The 23,687-nt window shown below is 44.3% G+C and overlaps 1 protein-coding gene across 1 annotated transcript in view; it reads right to left on the bottom strand.

Annotated features, from left to right (window-relative positions):
* Window positions 1-4,929: 4,929 nt before the first annotated feature.
* The window catches only part of LEPR (leptin receptor), a 36,494-nt gene continuing 17,736 nt past the window's right edge, over window positions 4,930-23,687 (bottom strand). Inside the window, exons 7-18 of the mRNA XM_086617175.1 lie at window positions 23,246-23,542; window positions 22,961-23,078; window positions 19,324-19,523; window positions 17,172-17,320; window positions 16,769-16,925; window positions 16,598-16,680; window positions 14,503-14,719; window positions 13,169-13,351; window positions 12,515-12,610; window positions 11,870-11,972; window positions 11,066-11,141; window positions 4,930-5,760 (exon numbers count right to left, since the gene is read on the bottom strand). Coding sequence (XP_086473301.1) covers window positions 4,930-5,760; window positions 11,066-11,141; window positions 11,870-11,972; window positions 12,515-12,610; window positions 13,169-13,351; window positions 14,503-14,719; window positions 16,598-16,680; window positions 16,769-16,925; window positions 17,172-17,320; window positions 19,324-19,523; window positions 22,961-23,078; window positions 23,246-23,542 — 2,510 coding nt within the window. The remainder of the gene's footprint in view (window positions 5,761-11,065; window positions 11,142-11,869; window positions 11,973-12,514; window positions 12,611-13,168; window positions 13,352-14,502; window positions 14,720-16,597; window positions 16,681-16,768; window positions 16,926-17,171; window positions 17,321-19,323; window positions 19,524-22,960; window positions 23,079-23,245; window positions 23,543-23,687) is intronic.

The following is a 23,687-nucleotide window of genomic DNA, read 5'->3' as shown; positions in this document are numbered from 1 at the left end:
AGACCAATGGCTCAGAAAACAATCTACACATGAACAAAATGTGAAAACCAGTTTCTTGCTGCTTCAAACTTCAGTTCAGTTTGAAAGAAAAAGGGCATTTAACCGTAGCTGCAAGTGACACGTAAAAGGAATAACGACACATTTGATTAATTTTCTTAGATAAATACACTAGACTCCTGAATGCTCTTCGAAATTAATTTGCAAGAGCTTAATATTAGGGCTTAATACATTCTTTCAGAAGCTGCACATGGTTCCTCCTAATTCTTTGTCCAGTTTAAATTGAAAAGGCCTTTCCTGGTGGGTACGGAGCTGTGGCAAAAAAAGAACCATCTCTCTGCAAAATGACCAACTTTACTGGGAATTAACACCGAATTATTTGCAGCAAAGGCACAGGTAGATTTCTGGGGAAGTATTAACAAACAGAAACCGTACTGGATTATTCCTGCAGCCAAGTCCCAGGTTTATGGAATCAAAGAATATTATGGTGCTCTCAGGATGACCCGAAATGTGTTTTCTGCAGCGTTTTTCTCCCCTCCCCATGCCCCAGGGCGGGTGAGTCCCTGCAGCTCTGCCAGGCACCAAGCCCAGGGCTGGCGCTGGCTGGAGGGGACTGCGCCAGACTGGAGATGAAGATGAAGGTCATCCCGAGACCCACTTTTCCCCCAGCAACCCTCTTCCTCTGATGCAGATCACAGCATGACCCTGTTCCCTACTTTCTCCCCGTTTCTTGGCAGGGACTTCCCAGGACTGTTGCCAAGATGGGTCCGGAGCCCAGGAGAGGCACCAAGCGCGGACTCCTGGCTCCGTTCCCTTCCAGACAGCTTCGAGTACACAGTTCCCGAGTGGGAACCTCTCCTTCCAGCCCTTCGCTGCGTCCCTTGGCACCCACCACCCCAGCAGACGTCGTTCAGAAGTCGGGGGGAAGCCGAGTGGGAGCTCCTGCGATGGCTACGACAGCCCAGCTGTCGGCAAAAACCTGCTGTGGGAGATTAACAGAGAAGTTTGGTTTCTCCGCGTTTTTTCACCTCTGGTAAGCTCAGTTCTAAATGTGTAATATTTAAATTCCACTGGCTTTGGTGAGAAACGTGCCTGAAAAGGCCAGGTTTCAAGCCCAGGTTGGACGAGGCCCTGAGCAACCTGATGTAGTTGGAGATATCCCTGTTCCTTGCAGGGGGGTTGGACTAGATGACCTTGGAAGGTCCCTTCCAGCCCTGACCATTCTATGATTCTATGAAAAGGGGTTGTGCTTACAGATGTAATTTCTGTACAGCATGGAGAGTTTCCACGTACTTCAAAATATCTGCTCTTAAAAATCAACACTCAGACTCGCTACAGGCACAAACAAAACTCCCTTGCTGCGGGTGGAGCATCTCTCCAGTACATGGATGGGGAATTGAGCCTCAAGTCTCCCACTAACCAAAACCCAACGCTAGCAGGGGGCTCAGCAGCTCGGCACACGCAGCTGCCCAGGGAGGAGCTCACCACCGCTCCAGCCCTTCTCATGGCACAGAGCACCAACCACGCCGCCACCAAGAGAAGCCAGGAGGGCTGTCTCGTGGCAGCTTTGCAGGAAAAACCCCCTCCAAAATTCCCTCACCCAGGAGTAAGCAAATGAGATTTTTTGCTCCTGCGTAAAGCACGAGTAGCGGCGGCCCCGTGAAAGGAGGAGACGGCGGTGAACACAGCGCAAACGCGGGTCTCTGACGTGGCGTGGGGAGTGTTCTGCTGTGCCAAGCAAATAAACCCACCTGAGGCTGAGGGTAAAAAATGAAGGTGGGAAAAGGACGTGGTAACTGGCCCCAGCTCCTTACGTCCTCTCCCAAAGGAAGAGGCTGCCCGCAGGAGCTGGAACCGTAACCGGAGCCCAGGGCAGGGGCAGACGGCAGCAGATGGTGGATTCAGGAGATGCAGATTTTGGCTTTAAAACCTCCGTGGTGGGTCAGGACCCGGCTTCACCTGCTCCATCAGAAACTCCGGGCTTGGAGACGTGGCGCGGAGGTTGCCGCAGGAAGGGCGCACCTACAGTAAGGGATTAAATTGGAAATTTAATTCCATTAGGAAAAAAACATGATGGGGATGGATGGCCGAGAGGCAGCCAGGAGGACGGGCTGGATTCCCAGCAGTGGTGGTACCTGGATATCTACCAACTTCCACCGAGGGAAGACGTTCTGCTGTTGGTTTTTAACACAGCCACCCTCAAGCACAGCCGCGGGCATCGCGGCAAGCCCAGGCTGCCAACGCTGCAGAGCCCTGCGTGCCAGGGGACAGGAGATTAACTCCTGCCTTTTCCCGTGTTTTTTCCAGGAAAGCCATCAGTGGGTCACTCAGCTGATCGTTCGTTCCCACGGTTAGTGGCACTCCTGCCCTTACAGACCTACTGGATCAGGATTTTGTATGGTAAAATCAACATGAGCTTTTCATTTCTTGAGGAAGACCATCTTTGAACGCAACTGAATAATAACTAAAGAAATCCAAACCTCACGATGAACCACACATTTATTATCCCAGTCTACAGGGAATTGCACTACTCTTCCCACTTCTCAACAGCAAGAGGTTTCAGTGGATGGGTGACCTGTGAGGACACCGGGAAGGGGGTCCCTCCTCCGAACAGAGGCGATACGGTTACACCATGGCAGCTGTCACAAAACCGCGTGTCAACCGTTCACGTTACCTCTGCGTCCCAGGTTAACAAGCAGGTGGATGTGCAGGAATCCAGGTTTTCCACCCCAGATTCCGTTGTGCCACATGAGGGATCCCTGTGGCATCAGGAGGGGCGGGTTTGGTGGGGCAGCCGACCTACGCTGGCCTCCCCGCATCTTCAAACCTCAGGAGATGTTGGATCTGGTGGACAAACCATCAGGAGAGGCAGAATCCGACACCCAAGCCCATTCCCAGGGCACTCTCAGGACCCTGGTGGTTGTGCCACATCAGGTTCACGTGCCGGCAGGAGAGAATTTCTTTTTCCAGACAAATTCTAAGTTTAGCCTTGACCCAGGAGCTAGCTAATCACAGTTTTACTCCTGGAACTACAGGATCCTCTTCAAGACTTCAGGTTTGTCCCTGCAGCCCTCAATCACGTTTTCAAGTGACAAGGAGGTTTGGATACTTACACAAAACAGGTTTTAGTTCCCCCACCATACACAGTATTTTTGAAACAAGCACATTGGATTTGTGTCATATTCAACATCCAGAGTCAGACACCCAGCAAGAACCAGGTTAGCAGCTCATTTGAGAAAAAGTAGTGGGGTTTTTGGGTAAAGCTTGTCTTAAATTCCAAGTGCAGATAAATCCTTGCTTTGGTCCCTCTTGCTCCATAGGATTTCTTATCACTAACACATTAAAGTGTTTCCGCACCTCTCCTCCCGTTTCCTATTGTTGCTGGGTTTTGCCCTTTTTTTAACCACCTGTGTAAGTTCTACATAAATTTAGCTTTGGAATCAACAATACACTCATCTTTCTTAGCTCCTGAAAACAGTTCTTTGAAAAGGCATGTATACAAAAATAGTTACTATGAAGTAGAAAAAAATATATCTGGCTTCCAAATAAGTGTGGTTCTCTTTACCTGCTTGTCCCAGAAAACACAGCCGAGATGCACAATCCCATTTTCCTCCCACCTGAAGCTTTTCAGCTGAGCGGAGCAGGGCTTGGGAAGGCAAACCCACTTCTCCGAGTCCATACAGCCAGGCCAGCTCACCAAAGATCAAAAATACAGGATCCTGGGATCAAATTACTGCCTCTTCTACTGTGGGCTCTTGGGAAAGGGGTTGGGAAGAGATTTTAGTTTTACGGCAGTACCGTTTGTACTAGAATCTCATGTTCAGCAACAAAAATGTGGACGTTTTGCTTCCAAGAACATCATTTCACGCGGGTGACACCCCACGATTAGTGCAGCCACAAGAATTTTGATTCTCTTCCTCTTCTTGCAGCACCATAAGTCTTTGGCTACTGGAACCATTGCTTCTCCAGGGAGCGTTTTACACACTGATGTGCTGTTCAGCACATTCTCTGACCTCAAAGTTCCTCCTACAGCTCTTTGATGCTACTGATGAATATTTTCAATTTACTTTAGAAAAGACCCCAAAACAGCAGCCACAATTTGCCATCACGAGTCAGGGCCTCCCTCTCCACAGAAATCCAATCTTCTGACCGCTTTTTCAGGTGGATCATCTGTGTATTCACAGGCTCAATTTAATGCAGAGGTCAACGAAGCAATAAATACATCAGGATTTTGGAGGAAAAAAAAGCCTAACTAACAAATATCTTTGGTATTTGTACAGTGCGTCTGTTTACCACCAGTTCAAGTGGATACCCATGTATCGCGACCCAACGGTCTTTCTGAGCATCCAGTGGCTGCGCCACATCCAGGTGGACCCAGTCTGTAGCACTCCATGTCACAAATCAAAGCCTCTTGTCATGCCCTGATGACACCTGGAAGGTGCTGCTGTGCTCTGCAGATGAGCAATGTGGTGGCCCTGGACGTTCGTGGTGGCCAGCTGTGGCTACAGAGGGCTTACAAATCTGTCGAAGGCTCTGCCATTGGGACAGGTCGGAGCCCAGCACAGAGCCAGCTGAGCATCAGCACAGACTGCACCTGGGTTACATCCCATCTTCTCACCTCAACGTCTACGGCACACACGGAGTCCAATGTCAAGTGCAATTCTTCACTGGGGTGCTCAAGATGTACACCTAACAGGCATCAACAGTAGGCAATCTGGCACCAGAAGCTGATGTGAACACAATCGAACCTCTAAAGGAAGGCTCCACGTTTGAAAATTAGGTCAAGAAACGGAATTTCTTCCTACTAAAATCCTGGCACTCAAATACAGAACCAGCTACCCAGCTTCAGAACAGGAGAGCTCCTGAAAGAAGTCAGGGGAGGCAAAACCAGGAGAACGTATGGACACCTAAAAAACCATTAAGAGCATCAAGTTACGGTGTGATGACTTCAGAGTTCTCCTCCGTGGTCTCTTGCACCTTGGCAGCAGTCATCTGAAACTGCGGCACGTACGGCGCAACGGCTTTACACTTGAGGCTGCTTTGGAGAAACACATTTAAATCAGGTTGTGTACGCTGAAGAAACGCCACGTCTTCCAGTTGATCGGTTGTATGGAGCCGACACATGACCCTGGAACTCTCTGTTAAGAAAATGTCATTTTCTCTTTTTTCCAGGGAGGTTATCCCCAGGTAGTACAGGCTCCGCTCAGGACTATCGCCGTCTGTGAAAGCGTTGTCCTGATCTGAAGGCTCTGAAAATCCCTCTGAAGAAATAAGGGAAAGGGAAAGAGTCTTGCTGGGCTGTCTGCCAGGCGGATCAGGAAATATGAGGAACGTCCCATTTCCCACCTCCCAAGAGCTACTGGAGAAGGCACCTGTATCTAAGGAATCTTCGGCTACGGAGCGTCTGTCGAAACAACTTCTGAGATTCATTTTCTGTTCGTAAAGCTCCCTTGATCTGGAGTTACTGATAACAGTAGCGTATTTAATTTCGGATTGCCTCGGAATTTCTCCGCTGATTTGGTCATCACGGGAGCTCTCAGAGAAGCTGCTACTGTTGAAATGGCTGCTGGAACAAGCAGAGTCATGTTCGGAGTCTTGAATTTTTGTAAACATTGAATCCACTATTAAAAAGTCTGGTGTGTCTTCTTTTTTCAACACTTTAGTAACACTGATGTCTTCCAGCACTATTTCTGGCTCCAGAAGAAGAGGCTCAAACGACATTGCTTGAGGGTGCTTGATAAAAAGATGCTCAAAAGTCTCAGGCTAGAAGAAAAGACATATTTTAATGCTCATCTATTACTTAATAGCTTTATTTCAGTATGAAGCTACTGAGTTTAAGAACCATAGACAAAACCCCCATAGTTTTAGGAAGAGTATACAGTTGAGAATCCTCTAAAGCACATTTCCTCTTTTCTGAATGTCTGCGTGTAGGTGAAGATTGAAGGACAAGACAAAAAAAAGGCGAGAACCTGTTTGTGTGTCGCGTGCTGCAAAGCAAGCTGCTGAGAAGTGCTCGGTCCTCCAGCCAAGAGAGCGTGTCATGTAAGCCGAAACGGGAGCAGCTGAACAGTCCCGTTCACTCCAACATTAACAAACAGGCACGTGTTGTTAAAAACACAGCGAGTGTGTGCAAGACAAAGGTCTCGTACCCTTAGATGTCCTTGGCTTTTTATGTAGGCTGTACAAACAACAGGCTTACTCATTTACATGTTACTCATTACTCATTTACTCTGGAGTCCCCAGCACAAGAAGGACATGGAGCTGCTGGAGCGGGGCCAGAGGAGGCCACGAAGATGATCCAAGGGCTGGAGCACCTCTGCTATGGAGACAGGCTGGGACAGTTGGGGCTGTTCAGCCTGGAGAAGAGAAGGCTCCAGGGAGACCTTCCAGAACCTTCCAGTACCTAAAGGGGCTACAGAAAGCTGGAGAAGGGCTTTGGACAAAGGTGTGTAGTGATAGGACAAGGTGCAATGGCTTTAAACTGAAAGAGGGGAGATTTAGATGAGATCTAAGAAATTTTTCACTCTGGGCACAGGTTGCCCAGAGAAGTTGTAGCTGCCCCATCCCTGGAAGTGTTCAAGGCCAGGTTGGATGGGGCTTTGGACAACCTGGTGTAGTGGAGGGTGTCCCTGCCCGTGGCAGGGGGGTTGGAACTGGATGATCTTTGAGGTCCCTTCGAACCCAAACCGTTCTGTGATTCTATGATTCTATGTCAACTAAAGTAACCTTTCCTGCCAGGCTTGTATTATTTAGAGTCAAATTCAGCCTTTCCATAGTGTTTTTAGAGCATTCCCATCCGAGTAGCAGCTGCATGTTTGCACTGCATGAAGAGGAACATGCATTTATTGTGGAGAAATGTAGGAATTCCTACTGCCTAATATCCATGCACATCAAATATACACTAGCACGAGCTGACAGCAGAACTGGAACTCCTACCTACAAAGGAAAACTCACTTGAAAAACATACATTTCCTAATGAATTCAAGACAAAACAACTAGATCAAAACAGATTTTGTGTATATTAGCAAACCATATTTTACAGCAGGAAAGCTGCCAAAACAACTAGGAACATGTCAAAATACTTAGACTAGTTACAATTATAGGAAAGAGTAGACTAACTTGCATCTCTTGGGCTACTACGTCAGTCTAGATGAGCTGCCAGTGACGCCTATGCCCTCACATGGCAAAGCTGGCGAGCAGGTTTTTGAATTGCTTCGGTACTTGCCCCATGCAAGTCCATCACCTTCCCATACTGAAACCAACCTGCACACTGGAACTTCTCCTGCTCTTCAAAATAACATCAATAACCACATACAAAATTCAGCAGCTATGGAAATGAGCTCTAGGCTGCTACTATCTCCATCAAGCCATAATGAACATTAACCTATCTTGTCCAGTGAAAGCTGTCTTCCCTCTTGCAGGTGTGCTGGGAAGTGATCATAGAATCATAGAACAGTTTGGGTTGGAAGGGACCTCAAAGATCATCCAGTTCCAAACCCCCTGCCATGGGCAGGGACACCCTCCACTACACCAGGTTGCTCAAAGCCTCATCCAACCTGGCCTTGAACACTTCCAGGGATGGGGCAGCCACAGCTTCTCTGGGCAACCTGTGCCAGTGCCTCACCACCCTCAGAGGGAAGAATTTCTTCCTTAGATCTAATCTAAATCTCCCCTCTTTCAGTTTAAAGCCATTGCCCCTTGTCCTGTCACTACAGGCCCTTGTCCAAAGCCCCTCTCCAGCTTTCCTGTAGCCCCTTTAGGTACTGGAAGGTGCTGGAAGGTCTCCTTGGAGCCTCCTCTTCTCCAGGCTGAACAGCCCCAACTCTCTCAGCCTGTCTCCATAGCAGAGGTGCTCCAGCCCTCGGATCATCTTCGTGGCCTCCTCTGGCCTCGCTCCAGCAGCTCCATGTCCTTCATGATGCAGGAACACGGCACTGCTGGGCCAAAGCAGACCCATGGGACATTCAGTGTATATTGCCCACAGTGGCATTTTCAAACAGGAGACGTGTTACCAGGAAGGTTTTGAAGAACCAAAAATCCTTCCTTCCTCCTGATACACCTGCCCTCCTACAACCGGCAGCTGCTTTATCCTGAACGGAGATGGTTTACACTCCTTCCCATATTTAAATATGCATGAGTCTTTGCAAGACTGGTATTAATTTCCCTGTAAAATATTTGTAGTTGTGCTTAAGTAATTTCTCCAACATTATGTCCTAAAGCTTTTTTATTTTTATTTACTATTTTACTGAGCAAGAGGAATTTTTATGATTTTGACATACATGTAAAGGCTTGCAAGGCAGAGTCTAGATGCAAGACTTTGCTGGTTTAGACTATGACTGCAACCTCTTGCTGCTGTGAGCAATAGGATCGGGATAAAATTCCTCTACAAATGCAGTTCTGGAGTACCAAGTACCAAACGTGCTATATTGAATATACAAAGTCATGATCAGATGTTAGACTCAAGAACTTAATGTCGATACACACCAGGACAAGGCAGGAGCCAAATGCCCCATCAGTGCCTTCAGAAAGGCACCAGAACTTTCCAGTAGCGGTATATAGACTATTTACATAATCAATGCTTATTACAACTAAGGAAAAATACCATCTATGTACTGTACACTGCTTTTTCTACTGGAAACTGCATGTACACAAGCAGGGTTTGGCCCTAAACACATGGTTTCAAAGCACATGTTCTGGCCTTGGACACTGATGAAGTGAGTGAGAGATGATCACGCTCATCTGAGGACAGGCATGGTGCCTCCAGTGCGATTAACATTAAGCAACAATTTCCAGCACGACCAGTACAGAGGCGTGCTTTCTGCTGCATAACAAGCTGTCAGAAATCCTGTCAAATTTCAATTTCTTTCATCCTTGCATGCATCGTTTTTTTCCCATTAATTATGGAATGAGGCATATGACTATGGAGCAGCATCACCAGGGTGGGATACCCTCTACCCTCCTTTCCTAGTTAAAATTTCATCGACTTTAACACAACTTATTTCAGCTCTAGGACTCGGTGAGGAGAATCATTTCCAACGTGCTAATTCCAACACACCTTTGCCATCAGGGACAGCGGGGATTGCCACGACCTCCTTTTGCTACAGATGAAATGATTAAACAGACAAATACAGGTGCACTAGTGCAACTTCTGCTCCTGCAATTCACAGCTGTTCAAAGAGCCCAGCCCTTCCCAGCACGCAGCCATGGAAGCAGACACGTCAGACTGGTCTGGGATTTAAGAACCTGCACAAGTAAAACACACTGAGCTTTCCAGACCGAGCCAGAGGCATGGGCTCTGCTCACACCAGCCAACGTGACCGCTGCCACGAAGCTGGAGAACACCCCCTCTTCCCTCCACCCAACCACAACTGCATCTTCCCCAACAGAAGGATCTCCAGGAGCTTCATTTAACATTTCAACATCCAGTATGCTGCATCAGAGAAGTGAGTACTTCAGCACCTTAAAAAGCCACAAAAAATTGTAAGGAAAAAAAAAAAAAGGCAGAAACTGCCCTAATGTCACCAAAACCAGCTTTTCCTTGGGGATTTCTGGCTTGTTTTTAATAAAAACATGGATCTAATGTCAGAGATCATTCAGGCACCTGCATTGATGTGGCTGCAAGTTTAAATGATAACAAATGAAGAAGCCATATAACATGCATGTTGGCATTTTCAGGAAAAAGCAAGCAAGCAAACAAAAAAAACCCTAAGGCATACCACACACCCAGTTCCTGCGTTCTCTGAACCACTGCTGCTCCCAAAGGCATGTAAAAACTTCAAAAGACTCTAACGGGACAACGATGGGCTCATGGAAATAAAAGATTTGCTCACTTTGATGTGCCTGGAGTCAGCGAAACTCCCAAGCTAGCTCTCAATTAGAACAAATACTCAATTAGAATTAACAAAAAACCCAACACTTTCAAGTGAAGTCAACAATTGGGCAGATGGTGCACTCAGGCTGGATATGTACCAAACCAGTCTGATGTCGCTGCTTCCAGGGCTGCATCCTGGGAAGGGCTGGGCTCTCTCAACTTTGGAAAACCAGGAGTTGAAAGCATTCAGCCCTTTGCCAGTCACAGCCTCGGTCAGTAGGGCAGGAACCAAAAGTTAAAACCATCAAATCTAAAGAAAGTGCTTCTGCCTACACAAGTGACAAACCACGTTTCGGTCTGTTATGTGGCACTTGCTCCTCGTTTTTGCGAGGGTGTTTTAGATTTTCGACAGAGCTACTTCCAGGATTCGTTATATTTAAACAAATGTGCTTCCTGTCTCCTGAATATAAATAGAAAAATCTTCTAACGATTCTGTATGGGAAGCCCAATGGTTCAGCAGACAGTGACCATGATTAGACTTCAAAGAACGTCCATTCTCTGTTTAAATGAAAGGAAATAAAATAAAAACATGAGAAAAGAGACCTTCACTGGGAATGCAACTTAAATACCTGAAAAATCTGCGGCCATTAGATGCTCTTTTCTTTTAGAAATAACAGGCCTGAACTTAGATTAGCCACGCTGTCAGACTCTGGGACCAGGAGAAACTTTGTCTGCTGGTGTAAACTGCCTAAATCCGTGTAAAGACTCGACTTGTCACAGCTCGTCACACCACAGCTCCCAGTCCACGGGCCAAACGGAGAGGCGTTTGGAAAGAAAGAATTTGGCCTTCGATGCACACATGGCACTCACAACCATTACACCTATGGGATTCTGCAACCAATTTACTAATTGCCCTGAAATTTAAACACCCACCACGTCCAAAAGAGGTGTTGGGTCTCTGGTCCTGGCCCATTCCCAGATACCAGCTTTCTACAGGCAAGAGAACCACTTTATTGCTAACTTCCGAGGCTCCGAGTTGCTTCGTTCAGGAATTCGGGAAGGTTCCAGCCTAACCAGAAAGCAGAGTTTGGTGGCCAGAACCTGGTCTGACCCGGTTCCAAAACCAGGGAAGTCACAGGGAGCAAATCCCCTCTCCTGCCACCAGAACCCCTTTACATCAACCCATCACACAGCACTGAGCAAGCAGCAGTCAGACCCATGGGGCAGGACAAGAAGCATCACCAGGGAAATACACACCTTCTGAAAATTAACTCCTTGTGCCCAGGAGCAATTCTTGGGGTTTGGAACATCTTCCCAGAACAGTTTCTTCATTCTGAAATATTAGGTAGATTCTGGAGTTGGTACTGTCCTCATATGTTCTGTACTGCTGTCATTCACCTTTGCTACGTCAGAAAAGGAATCTGTGCAATTTGATTTATCCAGAACGCTATGACGATGAAACAATTATTTCAGGTATTATAGATGGCCAAAATTTTATAGAAAAAATAGAGAAATAAAGAAGTGACACACCAGGTGGCAGTTTTGTAAAATATAAAAGGTACAGGCAGTCTTTGCTGAACATAACCCCAACCCACCTTCCACAAAACTCCGAGGGACTTTTTTTTTTAATTGGCTTTTATTTCAGACCTTATTTTGTGATGACAATTAAACATGGAACTCAGAGTTCCTTACAAATTCGAAGCAGATGCCACTCGTTACCTTGCCCACCAATCTGCAGAAGTAAGGAGTGTGTGGGACAGGCTGAAGTGATGCTTCCCCGTGAAAATGAACAGCACTGATCACCACCTTACTGCTGGGACACCAGACCCCACAGGACAATGGTCTGACTTTCACGAGGTAACAAGCCTGTGCACTCAAAGACACTTTAATTCCACAGAGTCCACTGCCTTTCAGCACAGTACATCAAATATATGATCAAAATAATTCCGAGCTTTCCCCAGAAAGACCCTGCCCACCAGTTCAGCAGACGGGCATTGTCTAAGCTGCATCACCTTCTTCTAAAGGCCTGCTGGGACTTTTACACGACGACAAACAACTTACCTTTGGTGTGAAACCAGCAGCGCTCCCAGCAACAAAACTGAGGTTGAAATGACTATTGGCAGAACCACGTAGAGGCTGGCGTTATTCTCGTTTTCATATCCGCCTGGACATAAAAGGAATTAAGAGAATAGCAAATAATAATAAAAGGAATTCAGATAATAAAAGGAATTCAGATAATAGGAAATAACAAACTAGAAACAACAGCTCGAACACAAAAAAACTTTGATAAACAGCTTTAGTGGACATCAACAAACCTTTACCTTGAGAACAAACAGACAAAAAGGACGGAATTATTTTAAATAGTGAGATGACTTCTCCATCCCTGTGGGAGGTGCCCACTATTGCTATCAAGAAATGAAATCAGAGCACATGAAATAAAGAGAATAGTCCACAACTGGAGAATGAAGAATCACAGGGACCTGTTAAGTTAGGAGTATGGGAGTTCGGGTCCCTCACTCAACTAATCCCACAAAGAATTTTCAAATCAAGGCAACCAAAGTCTTGATCACCGTTTATAGTTACATTACAACTACTTTACAACTGGTAATTTTTTTTCTGGCAAGATACAGGCTTCTCCTGCATTTGAAGTTTACTTTTACAAGCTCCTATTTCATAAACAACTTGGAGAAAACTCCTGTAAGTCACCTTTGGTAAACTGATCCGTTGCTCTGGATTTGCCAACTCCTCCAGCAAACACAGGGTACAGGCTGAACTGGTACTTCTCAATCAGAATAAAGTGATCTGGAAAGAGGAAATCAGCCTTTTGAATCAAAATTATTATCCTACTTTTAAACAATTACCTCCACAGGGGTTCTGGTCCCATATCAGAGTTCAGATCAGCCCAGAGAGGGGAATGATGAAAGCCATCTTTTATAGTGATACACCTGAAAACTATTAATCTATACTGGATAATCTAGCATTATTCTGTCATGCAATTAACACCTTTATGCAGCTATTGTAAAAATTTCTAAGGTTAATGCCAAAAATGTAAATTCAATGCCCATATTAACTTTGATAATTAGCTGGTGGACTCAATATTCCAGAACTAATTTTACTGTATTGCCAAAAATTGAACACGCTCCTGAGCTCATTCTTTGTTAACCTGATTCTTAATGCAACAGTCAATCCTTTACCATCAGTCCTCTAATGATAATCAAGAATTGCTCTACTGGTCCTTGCCATAAAAGCCATCAGAAACAGAGAGTGGGGAGGGAGAGGAATCTGGGAGCTCAGTAATGCCACATTTTTCGGTTCCGTAACAGTTAACGTAATGTATTGTATTTTCAAGTGCATACTCACCATAAATGTAATATTTGCTGATATTTGGAGAAACTCGCACCCATTTCATCTCCTCTTCTTTGTTAAGGTTCCTCCACTCGATAACAAAAGACGTTATCACAAATGTTTGAGGCGAAAGCGTCCACATCAAAATGACACAAGTGCTGTTCACTGGGTAAGCGCTCAGCGACTGCACCACCTCCACTGGCAGAACAAGGAGAAAACAGCCCTGAATCTTCCCTCAGGCAGAGGGAAGATGAGAGCTGGATTAGCAGGAGAGGTGTCAGCTGTAAACTACACGCATGCAAATTACTGCTACGGTTCCAGCACTTCATCATTTACTTGTTTAATTATTTTCTCTAGAATAAAGCCTGATCTTTAAGTCACGGAAGCGAACATATTTCTCTTTAAGCCAGCAAAGCTTGGTTTACACCAACTCTTCCAAGCACTAAATGGATCAAGTTTCTTACCAGACATCAAAAAACCATCCTGATTCTCATGTGCACCTCCTCAATTATCACTCCTTAGCCAAAAAATTATCAGCACCTACTGAACTGTCACCATTTAGCTAGCAAAGCACGCATTGAGAGCCTGTAAGCTAAATCCTATTAAATCCCTCTAAGTAATACACCAAGATCACAATCCAGGAGGATGAATGCTTCCCATTACACCTGCTCTCAACCACAGGCTTTCCAGAACACACTTACACACAATATCAGAAAGAATTTTATCCATAAAAATGCTTTTAAAGCTGCATTACAGCAGTGAAGTTCTAAGAACAGACTGCAGTAATGTTTCCCACAGCATGTATTTGCATGTGAATGTTACACAATTGAAGAATTCAAAAGCAATAGCCTTAATTTTATTAATAAAGCAGGCAAATCAACAAAGAGGCTGTTTAGGAAGGAAAGCCAAACCTCTGAAAACTATGTACTCTGGCAGCCCGTCAGGTGAGCAGCCAGAGAAACAAGACCCTGTTTCATTTTGGAAACAACAAAACATTCCCTAGCAGGAATGTTGGGTGTTCCCGAGGCAAAATAGATGAAAGATCAGTTCTACAGTAAGATTTACTTTTTCTTTGATTAATTATTTTATATTCTGTCAGTGGAGGGAAGACAGCCCAGTGAAAGACAACTCTTTTCCCAACCCAAAGATCATTAAGATTTTCATTTTTCAAACAGCTCTGTTGGCGAGACACAGAATCCGTTTCCCATATACAGCTGAACGTATCATCATAAAACATTTTTTTATTCTAACAGAGGGCATTTTATTACAAAGAAAGCTTCGTCCAAAAGCATCACAAGGACACCTAGCATTTCCCACATCTCAAAACGGTTACTAATCGGTGTTCTTACCTGCGCTCATTTGCCGTGACAGAGTTAAATTAAAATTAACTGATGAAACTCCGATTGAATTCATGGCTAAAACCGTAACGGTGTGTGTGTGTTCAGTCCATGGAAATGAACAGGTAGTGCCATTATCAACATATTCCGACCACGTGGTGTTTCCTGATGTCTGATGCTTTATAACGTATCGGCTCACACTGCACAACGCGCGATTCTTCGTCAGGGGCTGCAGCAAACATGGGCATTAATTAATTTCCCAGTCTTTCATTTCAAAAGCAAATGCTGTTTGGGCAGAAGGCACTGTTCCAATTTTAAGAACACATGACCCAATAAAGACATTCTATAGACTGGCCACTGTAGTCCATTTAAAGACTTAATTTCTCCTGCCTCTCTCTGAGAGCTGACACACTTTCTTCGCCATCTTTCCAGTGAAGGGAGGGCAGGAGGGACAAGGAAATACAAACTTTCAGCTCCTACAGTAACTCACTGGTTCCTGTTAGTATTTTTCAGGATTGAAAAACCAGAACAGATGACTGTTTGCATACTAAACATGGGCAAACAGGAGCAGGCAGTCACTGATGTACTTTTTTTTTTTCCCCTCTGTCCTGCATTAACCTTTTAACATAGCTTTGCCCAGTTTACAGGCAGTTGCAGTGATGGTTACACAGGCAGCTGCCTAGGAGTCAGTGGCACGTTCTGCTCAGGGATCTTGGTCAGCAGAACTTGGCAGCTGAAGACTGCACCTCTCAGTATAACTTAGTCTTTGATTCCATGTTATTCAAGAGCAACAAAACTAGTGAAGGGTTTAGAGAACTTGTCCTATGAGGAGCGGCTGAGGGAGCTGGGACTGGTCAGTCTGGAGAAGAGGAGGCTCAGGGCGGACATTCTCACTCTCTACAATTACCTGAAAGGAAGTTGTAGGGAGATGGGGGTCGGTCTCTTCTCCCACGTTAGGAATGACAGGACGAGAGGGAATGGCCTCAAGTTGCGCCAGGGGAAATTTAGGTTAGATATCAGGAAGAATTTCTTTCCAGAGAGGGTTGTGAAGTATTGGACCAGGCTGCCCAGGGAGGTGGTGGAGTCCCCATCCCTGGAGGTGTTGAAAAACCGTGTGGATTTGGTGTTGAGGAACATGGTTTAGGGACCCTGACACTGCAGGGTGAATGGCTGGACTCGATGATCTTGAGGGTCTCTTCCAACCAGATGATTCTATGATTCTTTGTTCTGAATATGACAACAAATTGCATTTTAAGTCTCTGTATAACTAACACTGAAAGCGTAGACTGACGTGAACACGTAATGCAGCGCTGACACTTCAGCTGCATTAGTACAACTCAGGCAGCAGGTCTGGTCTCTGCACAAAGGCAAGGACGCTTGCAGCCTGTCCAGAGACTTGAGTGCTCTCCTAAAATAGCGAGGATTATAAGACTTCAGGAATAACGGGATGTTCCACGTGGCTGCGATGCAGCCCCACACGCAGTTCAGCACACTGTGGTGCATGCAACAGGAACAACTCCACCACACCACCTCAGATGGGTCCACTGTACAAAAACCAGCTCCCTGCAGAAGGCTTCCCGGTGAGCTTCCGAAGTCTGGAAACACACCTTTGCCAGTGTATGTCTGTGCTGAGCCTCACCTACCTCCCAACCACGCAGAGCAATCACACAGCACTAGGAAAGTTTTTATCCTACTACATTATTATAAACTTGGTAATGATTAGGGTACAAAATCAGGTCAACATGTGCCAGCTAGCTGCAGGAAAGATTATACAGAGAATAAAAACAGAAAGAGGGAGGGGAGGAAGTAACAGCAACAAGAAGAGAGTAAAGTACAAGATGGGCTGACTGAGAGCATGGAAAGCAGAATCATCTCACCTTGTATCACAGTATTACAATCAATATTCACCAGCAACCTCTACTTGCCTCTAGTATCAGGCAAGGAAGAGGCAGGAACACAAAAGTGCATCCCAAAAACGTTGCATATAAAGTCCCATGAACAGCAACTGCCCCTCGCAGGGCAGCATGTGCTTATCCTCCTCTCATTTTGGCAATTCTACCAATGGTTTTTGGATCAAAGCGAAAGACCAAAACGTCATCGTTCTCACCTTCCACAGGAGCGTAACGTTCTTCTGCCTCCTTGCCGGATCTTCAGTAATAATTCTCCAAAACTCAGGGCCTTGTAAAGGAGCTGCAAGATTAGAGAGTTTTGAAAGAACAGTGTCCCACCTGTCTGAAACCAGACAGAGCATCAGAGCACGCTCTGAAAGCACACGTACCTTTGACATCTTTCACAAGCGTATAGGCTGACCTGCTCCAGTTGCTCCAGTAACCTGACCCATCCAGTTCTCTGCACCGGACCTGAACAACGTACTCGACACAAAGTCTCTGAACTTTTATCACAGCTGATCTTGGTGCATTTGAAACTTCATAAAGCTGTAACGGAAATCAAAAATATTTAGAGTAAGAACAAAAGGCTGTTTAGGCACCTTTTGGGGTCAAAATTCCTGAAAACGAATCAAATGAGGAAGTGGCCTAATCAGTAATATTCCTTTGCTAGATAATGCAAATGCTTGTAACTGTGATTCACTGCATGCCACAAATTCCACAAAAAACAGCTAACACACTAAATGATAACACTGCAACAATTCATGCTTCAATCCAGATTAAAGAAGACAGTACCTCCCATGTAATTTCTTCCCTGTTCACAGCATACCGAATCTGAAATTTAAGATCATTGTTTGTAAACACTGGGTTTGTCCAGCTCACGTTCAGCAGCCCAACATTCCTGGTGATTTCTGCTTTAACGTTGGAGGGAGGAAGTGGCTTCACTAGAAAATTGAAAGGAAAAAAACCCGACTATAATGTCTGCACTGACATTTCTCAGTAAATCCAATCATCGTGGTTTGCTTTCTTCTGTCCTGAGGGTGGCAGGTAACACATCGTGGCCTCTGCTATTCCAAGAAAAGCTGGACTATAACACAAAAACAACAATTCACCAGTCCAGCCTGCCTGGCCCATTCACTGCAGAAAAAAAGCGTTGCTGACTAACAGGAAAGTCATTCCAATTTTGACCTAACCTAAAATCACCAAAGAAAATCTTAAGTTGAAAGTTTCAAGTTGAATCTTAAGTTCAAAGTTTCTTACAGAATAAACATTTTCTCTTTTTAAAAAAAAATAATAATAAGCCACAGGCAAGTCTCAGTGCATTTCATTTTAATTTAAACCACAATAGTTTATATTGGTGCTGCCACCTGGTACCTCCCCTGGTACAAACAGCCAAAGATACAGCCTGGCACAAATGGGGTGCATCACTGCAGAAAGCAGTGGCAGATGGGGCCCAGAAAGGCAGCTCCTCTACAGGATGGTGACAGACATTTTGCAATGATTAATGGAAATACGAAGGTTTTTATTGTACTAATAGGAAATTCCACCAAAAATGAGTTTCTCCAGCAGACTGAACGCAAATCCCACAAAGCCCTAGTTTGTCAACAAGGCGAAATTAGAATAAACTTGTTTTGACTAATCAGATGGCGAGTAAGGAGAAAACAAAAAAAATGAAATAAGATTTAAATTTTGGGTGGTGCTAGAATCAGTATGTTTTGGTTTACTAGGACACAGAGCACCCTTCATCCAGTATAGGTCAATTCCATTCATTGCTTTTTGTTGAAAGGGATGAATGGAATAAACCAGACTTCTAAAGATCTGCTACAATTCCTCACTGGGCAGTGTCGTCTAAAGCCACCACCTTTCCCTGCCATGCTGACAGGGTGCCAGGTTCTCCTGGCAAATTGTCAAAGCAGCAGAAGTGCTGGATCTCCACCCACCATCCCTCACACCATCCTCCTTTCTGACGCCCGAGTCTCCCAATGGTTCTCTGATAATCAGCAAACTTGCTTGCCAAAAAGGCACAAACAGCCCTGTCTGAACGAGACAGGAGCAACCTTGAAAACCACAAGGCCACCAAATTAACAGTAATAATAGTAAAAATAATTCTCACACCCCACTTAGCCATAACACCCTGAACTGTGACATTTTTTTGCTTACTCTAGTTAAATTTTGAAATGCAAAGGACAGTTTGGTTTATGTTCTCTGCGTGCATGCTTCCCCACACACATAAGAGATGTATTTTATTATTCTGCTTTATTTCATGTAGCACTTCTGTGGTCGAGCTGCCATGTTTTCTCTCTACATATGTTCACATTTGTGTCCAAAAAATACACAGTCCAATGAAGGCTCTGAGTCACAGACCGGAGAGTAAGATGTGCTTTGCACATTTGGCAGTGTTTGAAAACATTCACACGCTGTTCCTGCCTCTTGCTTTTACACAAATTTAACAAGTGCTCTATATGTCACAAAAGAAACTTTGCAAAAGCGTGACCAGCCCCTATGATTTTAAATGAATATATAGCTGTGTAAATAATACATACAGTGCTCCACTGCATCAATGTATAAACTTAACTACTAATCCAAGACTGCAGAAAAATTAGGTAACCAAGAACCTCAAAAATGAGGCTGCCTTTCTTAAACACAATATTTGCATTTTCTGTAGGTGTCTGTGCAAAACACCCGAGAGGATAAGCGTGCAAAACTGGATGGTTCATTTCAGAGGTATCAGCTGCAGTTACAGTCTGCTCCTGTGCCAAGCAAAACGTATGGAAATAACATTTAATCCAATGTCTTTTAGAAGACAATACCAAAGCTCTTATGTTTTCATGTTCTTTCCACACTCTAGATTATTTAAAACACTGTGAAGAAGTACTTTACCTACACCATATATGTAATGAAATCCAAGGTCACAAGTGAAGAAAGACGTGCACGAATCTTGACCTACCCACATCTGCTGGAACGACACAAGTTGGTGAGGATTCAAGTGTTCCCAGTAGGTGCTTAAACTCTATCCACATGGTATATCCAGATAAAAGAAAAATAGGCTGAAACGTGCACTCGTAAGAATGGTTCTTCTGTAAAAGGCATTCTTTCACCTCTGATTCTGGAGAAGTACTTGGAAAGTCAGAACAATAAATTCTGCTCCTTAAAAGAGAGAAAAAACCCCTCGGTTAATACAGTGCAACTATAAGGTGCTCGTGGCATCAGTAAAATAGGGCTCTGAAGGCAATTGAACAAATGGTGTCACTGGAACCATCTGGGGTTTTCTGATGATTATCTGGACAGATCTTGAACTTGAATCTGCACTAAATGAATAAATAACACTGCAGTGCTACTCCTCAAAGCTTTGGCTCCTAGCCTGAAAAAAGCAGGACATGAAGGCTCTCCCCATTGCAAAATGTTTTGATAAGAGACTAAGAGGAGGAAGAAACAGGTACGACAAGAGCAGGCATCTCCAAATACTCATAAATCATGTTACTTGAGCAATACGAATTAGCAATAAACACAGCAAGGCAGACCTCCAGCCAAGAATTTATTCCAGCTGGGAACACGACTTCCAAAATACCAAATGGCATCCAGGGGAAAGCTGCCACGTGGACCGATCGGATGTGTACAGCAAAGCCTCCAGGAGACGGAAATCCCACAAAAATATCAGTTCTGGAGGGTGGTATTAAAACCCCACATACAGTCAATATCGCATCTGGCAACAGAAGAGAGGAGACCTGTGACTCAGGGGACATCTTACCAGTGATGGAAAGTTTTCCAGTCTCTCCTAATTTCTCCTAAGCTTGTGCACAGCTCAGGCGTGTGGGGAGGGTGGCCAGAGAGGGCATTAGTTATTCAACTGACCCCCAAAAGTTATGCTCTGCTGAATCTCTCCTCTTCCTGGCAACACAGCTCCCACTGATTAAACCAGTGCCTCGTGCTCCGTCCACATTCCCTGTTTTCACAGGACGACCGTTTCCGTGCTGTTTCTGTTGGCAGCACCGACGGCAGAGGAAGACGTAGTGACAACCCAAGCAAAACACAGCACCAGCAGCAAAGCTATCGCGCCACATGCCTGGGGAGTGTTGGGTTTCGTCTGTAAAATGGAACTGCATCAGGAAGCAAGAGGAATAGCTGCGTGCTCCTGGAAAACCTGACGTGTCTGGTGTTGATGCAACGCGTCTGACTTCCAAGTCTCATGGTAAAGACTTGCCTGTGTCTAAGCAAACCTGGAATACTGCATTCAGCTCTGGAGTCCCCAGCACAAGAAGGACATGGAGCTGCTGGAACGAGTCCAGAGGAGGCCACAAAGATGATCAGAGGGCTGGAGCACCTCTACTATGAAGACAGGCTGAGAGAGTTGGGGCTGTTCAGCCTGGAGAAGAGAAGGTTCCAGAGAGATCTTCCAGCAGCCTTCCAGTACCTAAAGGGGCTACTGGAAAGCTGGAGAGGGGCTTTGGACAAGGGCATGTAGCGACAGGACAAGGGGCAATGGCTTTAAACTGAAAGAGGGGAGATTTAGATGAGATCTAACGAAGAAATTCTTCCCTCTGAGGGTGGTGAGGCACTGGAACAGGTTGCCCAGAGGAATTGTGGCTGCCCCATCCCTGGAAGTGTTCAAGGCCAGGTTGGATGGGGCTTTGGGCAACCTGGTGTAGTGGAGGGTGTCCCTGCCCATGGCAGGGGGGTTGGAACTGGATGATCTTTGAGGTCCCTTCCAACCCAAACCATTCTACAATTCTATGAAACACTAGCAACTCCAACATATTTATGGTGTCTCTTACAATCAAGCTTGGGCCATGAAAAAACTCGATTATTTCATTTGGTTTCAAGCTTTTAAACACTCAAGTTCTTTTTGTATTTTTGTTCCAAATATGCAATAGAATGTTATGCAAATGATACTGATGCTTCCATAACTATAAATTTTTAAACGTCTTACGCTTCAACTTTTTGGTAGTCACTACATTCATGTGGTCCCCCATGGATTTTTTTTTTCTTTTTTTTCAATTTTTCATCTTTCTGATCTTACTATTAAGAAAACAAAACAAACAAACAAAAAAGAACAAAAAAGATCACAATAAATACTAGTATCTGGGAAGCATTTTCAGGCTGTATTAATGTTCAGTGTTTGATCTAGCAGGAACACTGTAACAAACACACAGATTATCACATCCTATTAGAAAATAACATTTTCAGCTAAACCTGAACAGTGAAAAAGTGGGAATAAAAAACATGGCAAGAGCAGCATGGTTTTTATTTCAAACTCCCTGCCCAGCAGTACACTCATTATATTCATATTTGTGAAGACAGCTGAAACAAAAGCTTCTTCAGCAGCCGGCTAGTCGCTAATCCTGCCCAAAAACCCTCCCCTTGAAATCTCAAGCATTCCAGTTATTCCAGTCCACAAAATCCTGAGAAATATTCACCTGGGCACGGTGATAGTTCAAAACTTCAGTCCACCTCCAATAGAGAAGACAGCCCAGCTTTCCAAAGGATTAGGCCTTCAGGGCTGATCTAAGCTTGTTTGCCAAAACTTTCACATATCCAGTCCAGCAGAGCAGTAAAACTAAAGATTTTTTTCTCAGGAAGGGCTGTCTGTCTGTCTTGTTTATAAAAACACTAACATGGTTCAAGGAAACCCTCAAGCTTAATATATTAGTAACTCAAAAGGGTTTTTTAGTTCCATGGTAAAACAACAGTATCACAGGCAATGTTTGTGTACAGGACTGAAGATAAGGATCATCACACCACTGATTTAATCATCAGGTTTGTGTTTTGCAAACAACGTGTTGGCTCCAACACCACACCCCAGTCCTCCTGCTCTGTCCAAAAGACAAAATTAAACCAACTATCTGAAAACAAATTAGGCCAAAACACCCGACCAGAATCATGAAAACTAAGAATTGCTCTAGTCACCAAAGATGCTACCTCCATAAAGCAGTATTCCCTTTGTGAACCACAATTTGATCCTCTCTTTATAAGCAAGATTTTTTCCATCTGGAAGGAATTAAATTCCACCCCTGTATTTTTACCTACTGTCTGTACACAGAAAAAAAAAGGATTAGAGAAGAACTGAAGATTGAATGGAGACCTCAGGATGTCTCAAGTCCTACCTCGGACTGGAAGCAGGGTTAAATTCAAAGTCAGAGGAAGTTGCCCAGGGTCCTGTCCAGTTGAGATGTGACAGTCTCCAAGGACAGAGATTCTACAGCCCCTCTGGGCCACTGCTCAGTCACTCTCACTGTGAATGGTTTTCTTCCTTATTTCCTTACAATTGGTAGACACGAGCAACTAGAAGAATCATTTTTAGAACTGATACAAGCAAACACGTCTGCTTTAAGAGAACTGGCTTCCAAACTGCACCTACAGGTTTTACAAATGCTGGAAAACACTGTAAATAGAATCCATGTTATGTACTGGGGTATCTGTGGTCCCCTTTCTGCACACATAGTGAATACCTTTGGAGTTCCAGTTGGGAAAAAGTCCTGCTTACAGAAACTCAGCACATTTTACATTTATTCACAATTCTTTCCCATAATAGTATTTCCAGAGCAATGCTTTCCCAACATAAAGAGTGCATTAAAACCTACACTTACCTGTAGTACCTTAACTGCAAGGAACTCCCCAGGAGCACTGTGTTTGGGTCTGCAGACCATCTGCAAGTCATTTTAGTTAAGTAGCCGTCCGTTTCACATGTGATATCAATATTCACATCTAATTAAAACACATTCAAAGTTTATTAGATATAATTGGTTACACAAAAACACGCATTACAAGTCACAACTGCTCAATAAAAGCTAGCTGGAGTTTAAAATGGAAATATTCTGACCTCACTATTAAAATGCACCGAAATTATAATTTAAAATCATCTGGAATCTTACCTACTACATATAATTCAGCGTATCTATGATGACATTCCCTATTTTGATGACAACAGTATAATGCGTTATAGAAGAAACTTCCTCTAGGTTTTGTTGCTTTCAAGTTGAAAAGAGTAACTTTGCTTACGCGATCATTCACAAGCGTATACTGACTTTCTGGAATTTCTTCTGCTAAATTCAGCCACCAAACAATCTTCTTGGACATTACAATCTTGGTTTTGTTTTTATAGATGCAATGAAAAGAAACGTTAGAACCAACACTGGTCAGTATCTTAGGAGGGAAGTACAGGACTTCAGCTACACAGGGAAAAAAAAGGGAAAAAAAAAAGAGAATTGAGATTAGAATCTGAAAAAAAAACAACAAAAAACACAAAAGCATATGTCAATAGAACAATATTATTATCACCCAGTTCTATTTCTAAACTTCTTACTTCTTAATTAC

The sequence above is a fragment of the Tauraco erythrolophus genome, chromosome 10, assembly GCF_009769465.1.
Source record: "Tauraco erythrolophus isolate bTauEry1 chromosome 10, bTauEry1.pri, whole genome shotgun sequence".
Classification (NCBI taxonomy): domain Eukaryota; kingdom Metazoa; phylum Chordata; class Aves; order Musophagiformes; family Musophagidae; genus Tauraco; species Tauraco erythrolophus.
The sequence above is the reverse complement of the archived record's forward strand: the minus strand, read 5'-3'. Positions and strand labels throughout refer to the sequence as shown.